We start from the raw sequence: 9483 nt of genomic DNA, 5'->3' as shown, positions 1-9483 counted from the left end.
TACCTTTTTGTTGGCCAAAAATTTTTAATTTTTACTAAAAATCGTTTTTAAAAGCTGTACATCTAAAGGTATATGTTTACTTAATGTGAACAGCTGTATAATATCTAAAAAAATTGCTTATTGGTTGTTCTAAATGACAAGCACAAAGGAGATAAATCAGAACTTGGTGGAGAACCTGATGACACTGATGGGCTGGATAGTGCTTGAGACCCAATTTCTCTTTTTTCTTGAGTTGGAAGCATACGTCAGTGAGAACAGTTCACAAGAAATGATTTATCGAATTTCTGCATCGATTGATGGTGATCTATATTGGCTTCCTGTTCCACATTGTTCCTGAGGCACTGTAGGATGCTTCGATTTTAGATGTCTCTTCAGGTTTGATGATGAGCCAGAAGCCATGACTATTATCTGCTGACAGTAGTGGCATTTTCCTTTCTCTTCCATTTTGATAAAATGGCATCAAACATCACTCGTAATTCTTCTAGGCAAAGGCAATGTGGATAACATATTGTCATGCAGCACTAGAAGTACACTGGTAAAATTAAAACATTTGCTATTAACACAGCCATTTTACATTGTAAAAGCTTAAAGTGAGAACAAATATATGTGCAGCACATTCTGTAATCAAAAGTTATAGAGTAGGATGTAGGAAGTTGTGATCTGCGAAACCTAGAGCCACAATCGTGAAGTTTGTATCACATACGAAAAGGTCTGAAACAGTCATAGTGATTAAGGAACTCATGAAGGCAAGCCTGACAATATGCGAGAATCTCAGTGTTGAAAGACAAAAATTTTGAATAATGTGATATTGGAATTTGGAATACATAGCATGTGAACAAGAGATGATAGGGTAATGGTGCAGATAAAGACTGGCAAAGAACAGTGCAGATGAACTCCAAAGTCTGTGCTTTAGGAGCTACGAACGTGTCTACTCGTGCAGCCACAATTCTACCATCGGGCTTGCATTGTTACTGTAGAACATAGTTGGCCATAACTTTCAACTCATTTTGACGAACTCCGCCATATATTTCAGAATATCGATATCCATGTCCTCCTTCTAATGAACTTGGACACCAGGCCCAAGCCAAGCATTCTCTCTAGTTCCCTACATATAGACTTCACTGTCCTAAGACATCACAGAAGTAACAGATGAGGAAGTGGTGTAGTGGCATACAAACACTTTGACTTATTACCGATCATGCTACTCACATCCAATACTAATTTAGACAAACAAGACAAATATATGTTCATAAATATCAAACAGAAATTTGCCTGATGTGAACCCTCCACAGACCTCCGACTGTAGGCGGAATAGCCTGTTTCAAAACTGACCTTTCAAAATTCAATTCAACTTAGGATCATACAAATAATGCTAGGAACACTAACATAAATAATCTGCCCCTTCACTGTCAAATTCAAGTGTGTAGTTTCTTCTCTAAATGCAACAGTATTTCAGCTTCCACCTAGCCATAATGCAGCCTATAGTCAGGTCCCCATACATATATTTGCCACGAAATCCACAAGCAAAGACGTTCAAACCTGGAATATCAGCTCACAGCATCATTACCAAACTAACGCTGTTACATAAGAAAATGCTCCCCCAAAGATAGGAAACCTGAACGGAAAACCTGCACCTTGGCTAACAGAAGAGCTAAAACAGTCCATGAATGTCAGAGACACTGTACATTGGACCCACAAACGACCTCCTACCCTTGAAAATAAAATTGATTACATTCAGAAAGCAAACATAATCAATCAAACTGAGATAAACAATAAATAAGACATGCCAAGACACTAATATAAAACATAAAGACCAGATGCTCTATAGAAAAGCTTGTGTGACCTAGGGAAGAGTAGGCATGGTAGGAGCTGCAGCTAATCCCATTGTCCCAATCAAGGAAATAAAGTAGTGCTTGACTTTAGCAATAACCTTTACTGAACTGTAAACAAAACATGATTATTTTTCAGAGGTAAATGACAGTAGTTGCAAAAATTTCTTTCTTGAGCTGACAATGCTGTTGAAAAATCCTTCAGCTCAGCATTTACTGTACAGGATGGTGTCACAGAACAAATACTCAAGCTTATTGTTGATCCACTACTGATCAGAATAACTGCTGCTCCCCAGATCTTGAAGTTCTTTCCTGCACAACACAGTAGAAACACTTGTTCCCAACGGAATACAAGCACTAGAGATCCGATTGCTAAGAAGAGTAGCTGGGTACATCCTGTATGAGGGGAGAGTGAGTGTAGACATCAGAAAAGAACTGAGAGTGAAAAACTTAAATGAGCAGATTAAAGAATACAGAAACAGCTCGAAGGATTATGTCGAAAGAATGAAAGATGAAAGATGACAGATTACCAAAATTGGTGATAATTATTACCGAGTGGGCAGAAGATATTTAGGAAGCCCAAAGGAAATCAACAATTTCAGTCAAGAGGGTGTAACAGGCAATACCTACTACATGCAGAGGGAAGAAGAAGAGATATCATATTAAAAATATTGTGGTTTTTTAAGTGACTGTGATTTTAATAAGTTTTGTTATTACATATAAAATGCTGGTCTGATGTAAGAGAACTCCTCTGGGCATTAATGAATAAATAAAAATTAACCTTAATATACAGGTTGTCACAGGATGAATGGTCAATATTCAGGGATATGACAGGAATGATCATTTGAAGCAAAAAACTTCATGTGGACGCATGCACTCTTCTGAATGGTTTCCAAGATAGAATGTATTTAATGTACATTGCTACTTATTTTCTCTGTTATTCAGTTCATTGCCATTGTGTACAATGTGCCATAATAATGTAGACAAATTCCAGACAAATAATTTGATATAGGATACGCGGTCTCTCAAGTCAAGAAACTACCTCAAACTGGCTTACCTACACCTCAATGCTTGTGCGTTGCACAAGAATTTCCATATTCTTTTGTCTTCACACAACCTAAAAGTCGTTGAGAAAAAAATGAATAGTAGGCCCCTTTTAAAGGAAATTTAATGTAGTTTAATTTTGTACTGTGATATTTTTTCACTAGTGCCCACAAATTTAATGTTACTCAAGAAAAATATACAAAAATAATTTTAAATATGTTTTTCTCAGAAACCATTTTGAATAGGGCTTGTGTCCATATTACGTTTTTGCTTTGAATTATTGTTCTGTCATATCTCTGAATATTGACCATAGCTCCTGAGACAATCTGTATACATGGACTATCTTGTATCTTAAAATAACTGTTACATTTAGTATCGTATCCACCCAAAGTAATTAAAAGGTGCATAAAGGCTTCTGACATACCAACAAAAGCAACTATAATTGCAATAGACCTAGAAGAAGATATAATAGTATACCTAACATGAACATTCAACACAACAAGAAAACAGAAGAGCAACAATACAAGAAGATGATGATTAGAACAGATCAAATAAGGATACAAAGAATTAAGATCTGAACTTGGATGGAGACGTGCTCAGTCATGAAAGTAAGTTGCAAGCTGTTTCACTCTGCCAAGAGCACAGAGAACAGGGTGCTGCCTCAAGTAGCCATGTGGTCTGTTCCATGTGATTTCATCCATGAGAGCTAGTTGCCTTGGTGGAGAGCAGTGAGCTAGTTTGAAAACTGATCCTTAAGAATGGTGGGGAGCAGTGACCTAGTGAGCTACCTTGCAATCTGATCCCTGGGAGTGGTTGGGAGCAGTGAGCTAGTGAGACAGCCTACAGTCCCATCTGTGTAAGTGGTGGGGAGTGCTGAGCTATTGGGAGGGGAGTGATGCCTGGATCTCTTTGCAGCACACTCTGACCAAGTGATGGCCGAAGGGCGCATCTTTTATGATCGCTAAGTCAAAGGGTAACATGTAACAACTCATGCAGCAGCATCTAAACGTTTATTGAGCTTCTGAAATTTGAGATTAAAAAAAAAAAAATCAAGAATGGAAACATGATGCAAGTGTTTGCTGCATTAATGTATTGTTCTGAAGGCCTCAACTCTCGTTTGCCGTGGTAGCTGTGTGGTCAGCACAGTGAATTACAAAGTGAAGGTTCTCAGGTTCAATTCCCAGCAAAGTTGAAAATTTTTTTCCCACTCACAGACTGAGTGTTGTGCTGTGCTTACTTTCATATTGTGGTAATTAGCATTACTATTGAAGTGGCTGAATGGATCCTGCCCAACAGCCGATAAATTGGAAAAAAATGAAGCTTTCTTTATTTTCTGTTTTCATAGATGAGAAAATCTTCATGTACTAATAAGGTTTGCAAATCCAAATGTGCGCGTGGTCGATAACACATTTTTTGTAGCTTGGGAAACATTTTCTTAAGGATGTGACGTAGGGCACCATTGCATCAGCCTAGCGCAGAATTTTCTTCCTGCTATTACAGCTACCAGAAATGCATTTTCAAATCAGATGAGCTACTATTAATTTTTTCTGAATCACCCATTATCCACTCTTTAGGAAGATCTGGCTCTTTGAGTCAATTCAGGAGCACAGTGGCCATCTCCAGTGTGGGCAGCAAAGACAGTAGTGTACTGACAGGAGGTGTGTGTGTGTGTGTGGGGGGAGGGGGGGTGGGGGAGGGGGGGGGGGGGGGGAGAAGTGAGTCACTGACCAAATGTTCAACATATCATAAAAATGTTCAAACTTTCCATCACTTTTTTTGGGGTTCATGGTCTGCCCTGAATTGCTATCTTGTGTCAAACTCATCATCATCTCAGAGTAACACTTGCACCCAGTGTCCTCAATTATTTGTTGTATATGTTCCAATCACTGTCTTTCCCTACAGTTTTTACTCTCTGCAGCTCCCTGTAGCATCATGAATGTTATTTCCTGATGTCTTAACACACATCCTATCATCCTGTCTCTTGTTCTTGTCAGTTTTTTTACATGTTTCTCTCCTTGCCATTCTGTGGAGATGCTTCTCATCCCTTATCCTATCAGGCCAGCTAATTTCAACATTCTTTTATAGTAACACATCATGAACACTTTGATTCTTTTTTTCTGTTTTTTCCTACAGTCCTTAGTCACTTCTATACAATGCCGTGCTGCAAATGTATGTCCTCAGAAACTTTTTCCTGAAATTAAGCTCAATGTTTGATGATAGAAGACTTCTTTTGACCAAGATTGCCTTCTTTGCCTGTGGTAGTCTGCTTTTTATGTCATTCTTGCTTCATCTGTTATGTGTTATTTTGCCTCCAAAATAGCACAATTCCTTTACTTTGTCCACTTCATGGTCCCCACTTTTGATTGTAAGTTTCTCACTAAACTCATTCCTCTATGCATTAGTTTTGTCTTTCTTCAGCTTCTTATTCATACAATGTGCTCAGCAGACTATTCATTCCATTCACTATGTCCTGTAAGCCTTCTTCACTTTTGCTGAAGGTAGGAATGTGCATCTTATAACTAATATCATACTGACCACTGCCCATAAATAAATCATTTAAAAGCTTAATTTCTTCACTTATCTTATGACTTTTCAGCTTTGGTTTCACCCACTGTTGACATTTTCTAAGTTTTTTCCCTAAGTTAAGCAACTATGAAAGTAACACTTGCAGTTTTCAGTTTTTCCTTCCATTTTTTGTGAAACTAGACCTGTAAGTATGTAAATGCCTTTATGTGTGCATTACGTTATTTTTGTTGTTCTTAAATTGTATTACTAAGACATGTCCAATATCCTTTTAAAAGTGATCCATGGATGTATAAAAAAACAACAACAACAACAACAACAACTACTACTACTACTACTACTACTACTACAGTGATGTGCAAGCGAACCCTGGGACACTGCTGTGCACCTATAAACCCTCTGCTGCATTCCATGTTGCTCTGCATCACTTGTTTATGTGCAGCATGTCCTATGTGCACCCGGCTTTATGATTTTCCTCATCTAGCCCATTCATTTTAAAGTCCTTTGTATTTTATTTTATACTTATGCAGAGTAAGTGTATGAAAATGTTGATTCCTAAAATTTTTCCATTCAGTTAAGACCTAAAAGATTCACTGCCATACTAACTTTTTGCATTTTTTTTCAGGCATATCTTAACAGACCAGCTATAATATTTTTTGATGAATTAGATGCTGTGGCACCCATACGATCTAAGCGACAGGACCATGTCCATGCTAGTGTGGTTTCAACTTTGCTGACATTAATGGATGGCCTGAAGTCCCCCCAAGATGTTGTTGTGATTGGAGCAACAAACAGACTTGATGAGATTGATCCAGCTCTCAGGCGACCTGGGAGATTTGATAAAGAACTTTTCTTCCCCCCTCCTGACTTAGAGGTGAGCAATTATGCCACAATATGGCAAAAATTTCACACATGCCACAATATGTTCTTGTGTCTTCATAACGAGATAAATTGTGCAGCAGTGAGCAACTAAGTAGTGACAAACAGGTGACAACTTTGTACCAGTTTCTGAAGCATATTTTGTTGGCTGAGGTGGGAGAGAACTGCTTGTGAAAGACAGAGATTCAGATTCTTGTGCTGGTCTACCACATAGTTCTAATTTTCATACATGTGCAGTTGACTGTCATTTATGTATCCGTTATTATGAAAACTTAAGTTCAATTGCAATAAAATTACTCTCCATTTGTACTTCTTCTCCTTATTCATATTAAATTAATATCATTAAGTAATACTTGTGAAATGAGTATGGATCTGTAACAAAATCTGATGAGTTTTTAAATATTTGGCTACAGGCTAGAAGAACAATTTTAAACATCCACACAAGACACTGGCACACTGATACTAGCACCGAGTTTATGGATCGCCTAGCCGAGAATACAGCTGGATACTGTGGTGCTGATCTAGAAGCACTTTGCACAGAAGCTCTTATGTGTGCAATGAAACGCAGCATCTCTTCAGAGCAAAGTACAGCAAAAAGTTTAATGGTACAATAAATCCTTATGACATAAAACGGTTTCTCAAAGTTTGTATGTATTGATGTTTGTGTATATAATATGAACTGAATGTATTCATAGGCTACTCCAGCAATTAATTATTCAATGTTTTATGGACAATTCTAAAGTCACCTATGAACATAACTGACAATTCTATAATCCCCCCCATAAATACAGTGTGTCATAATCCTGTCTGTAGGATGAACTTGATACTAATTGGCAATATTACTCTGATCTGATTTTTTTAAAGGTTCATGAAGATGATTTCATTGCAGCCAAATCAAAATTTGTGCCTGCTTATCTTCGGTCATCCATTTCACCAGCTTGTTCATTGTCAGAAGTAATTTGCCCATTACTACAGAAAAGAGTTGAAAGTCTCATGCAGCAACTGGAGAAGAACTATTCATTCAAATTCGTATTTCCAAAGCAGAGGTAAGTGCAAAATAACAAAAAACTGAAATCCCAAACTTTATGATTTCTTGTCAGTGAGGTCGCCGTTCATAGTAACTGATCGAAAGCCATCAAGTTAAACAGAAGTGATTACTGGTGTTCCCCAAGGTAGCGTTGTAGGTCCTCTGCTGTTTCTTATCTGTATAAATGATGGTTTGCAGATGATACAGTCATTTATCATCTAGTAAAATCATCAGAAGATCAAAACAAATTGCAAAATGATTGGAAAGTTATCTGAATAGTGTAAAAATTGGCAACTGGCACTAAATAATGAATCTGTTAAACTTCGGTTATACGATAAATCAGTCTACTATAAAGGCCTTGAAATCAACTAAATACCTAGGAATTACAATTACAAACAATTTAAACTGGAAAGAACACATAGAAAATATTATGGGGAAGGCAAACCAAAGACTGTGTTTTATTGGCAGGACACTTAAGAAATGTAACAGATCTGTTAAGGAGACTGTCTACGCTATGCTTGTCTGTCCTCTTCCGGAGTACTACTGTTCGGTCTGGGATTCTTACCAGATAGGATTTATGGAATACAGTGAGGAAGTTCAAAGAAGAGCAGCACTTTTTGTGTTATAGTGAAATAGGGAAGAGAGTGTTATGGACATGATTCAGGATTTGGGATGTTCACCATTAAAACAAAGGTTTTTTTTGCTGCGGCGAAAGCTTCCATGAAACAACTTTCTCCTCTGAAGGCAAAAATATTTTGTTGATGCTGACCTACATAGGAAGAAATGATCATCATGACAAAATAAGGAAAATCAGAGTGATAAAATTAGGCACAGAAGAATATCACCTACTCACAAGACAATACAGGACTCTGAATAGGATTGTTTAACTATTACATCAGGCTTAAGACTTTGTATTGCCTCAGAAAGATCCATTCTAACCAAAATACTCCACATTCCTCCAAGAGAAATCTTTTGTTTTCATTTCTCATTTTCATGCACCTGAACATCTAGTCTTCCCAAATATGTGTGTCTGTTTCCTCCCATTATCATCTTTATTTTTCATTTCACCATGCCACTTGTAGTTTCTTCCCATTTATTACTATTGTCAGAAATTTATTATTATTCCTTTGTCCTTATGTGCTACAAAATGTTGATTCTAATTCTTTCTCAGCGTCTTGTGCGTGTGTATCAGCCAGGATAGAGAATAACTTTCAGTTCATTTTTTACTTTTGTAATGCTTTAAATTTTAAAGAAAATTTATTTTAATAACTCATAACAAGGCAGAAACCATGGAATACAGGTTCATGCATTGTTCATTTAAAAAATCATGTTCTGTATAACCCACTATGAATGTGAAATCAGTCAAAGTATACTTAACATATTGGTTTAGCTATCAAAAACTGTTTCTGAAAGCAATGAAGTGGTGTTAAACATAATTGCTTTGCTATGTTTTGTTTAACATTAGGGAACAACTTACATAATTACCAGAAAAGTACCTACACAAAGTGTTGTAAGTCAGCATTTTCCACAACACAAATGTTATTAAGCACAAATTATTTACAGATAAATATCACAGAAGGTAATAGTGCCTAACTCTTACAAAAAGACACAAAATGAAAAGCTTTTGGAGGTGGATATCTCTTGAGCAACACTATACTCTGTAAGCTTGTGGAATAACTCACACTTCAGTGCAGGAGAGCACTGTTTGTAAGTTCAACTGGGAAGCACTCGTCCACAAACCATGCTCTCGATACATCCATATGCCACCAGTTCATTCACTGAAAACACAACTATGGGTCACGCAGTGAGTGAAGGCAGGCAGGTAAGTCTGTGTTCTAGTGAAATGTCGACAGTAGGTAACAACAAAATTCAAACTGCAGTCCAGGAGAAAACTGCATAGTGCAGTGTTGTCATCAATAGGTGCATGAGAGAGATTGCTGTAAACACCTGCTGGTTGTGACAAGTAAGGCTTTGGCAGTCAGCGGCAGCTCTTAAATTTGTCTCAGATGTTTTACCATGTGACTGAGTGTCAGTGGAAGTATCCTTCTGCACCACGCTGAGTGGCCTTGACAGGCAGGCATAATTATATTGCTTGATCCATTGATGCATCTGGCAGGATAACAAGACTGAGGACAAAATATCAGCTCATTGTAAATGATTTTCAGTGACAGGCTTCTGAAG

At 37.4% G+C, this 9483-nt stretch overlaps 1 protein-coding gene across 1 annotated transcript; it reads left to right on the top strand.

Annotated features, from left to right (window-relative positions):
• The first annotated feature begins 740 nt into the window (after positions 1 to 740).
• On the top strand, positions 741 to 9110 carry LOC124803197 (ATPase family AAA domain-containing protein 2-like). The gene is made up of 9 exons (XM_047264378.1): positions 741 to 746; positions 5516 to 5583; positions 5927 to 5933; positions 6022 to 6270; positions 6689 to 6880; positions 7140 to 7321; positions 8385 to 8533; positions 8768 to 8881; positions 8992 to 9110. Exons 1-9 carry the CDS (start codon positions 741 to 743, stop codon positions 9108 to 9110), a joined length of 1086 nt encoding a protein of 361 aa, XP_047120334.1.
• The last annotated feature ends 373 nt before the right edge of the window (positions 9111 to 9483 follow it).

Source organism: Schistocerca piceifrons, chromosome 6 (genome assembly GCF_021461385.2).
Source record: "Schistocerca piceifrons isolate TAMUIC-IGC-003096 chromosome 6, iqSchPice1.1, whole genome shotgun sequence".
NCBI lineage: Eukaryota > Metazoa > Arthropoda > Insecta > Orthoptera > Acrididae > Schistocerca > Schistocerca piceifrons.
The sequence above is the reverse complement of the archived record's forward strand: the minus strand, read 5'-3'. Positions and strand labels throughout refer to the sequence as shown.

What these genes read in the sequence shown, in the direction of transcription:
- LOC124803197 (XM_047264378.1), top strand. An exon ending in TTCGTATTTCCAAAGCAGAG is followed by an intron (nt 7,322 to 8,384) that starts GTAAGTGCAAAA and finishes TGCCACTTGTAG; the next exon opens with TTTCTTCCCATTTATTACTA. An exon ending in ACAGATAAATATCACAGAAG is followed by an intron (nt 8,882 to 8,991) that starts GTAATAGTGCCT and finishes CTCACACTTCAG; the next exon opens with TGCAGGAGAGCACTGTTTGT.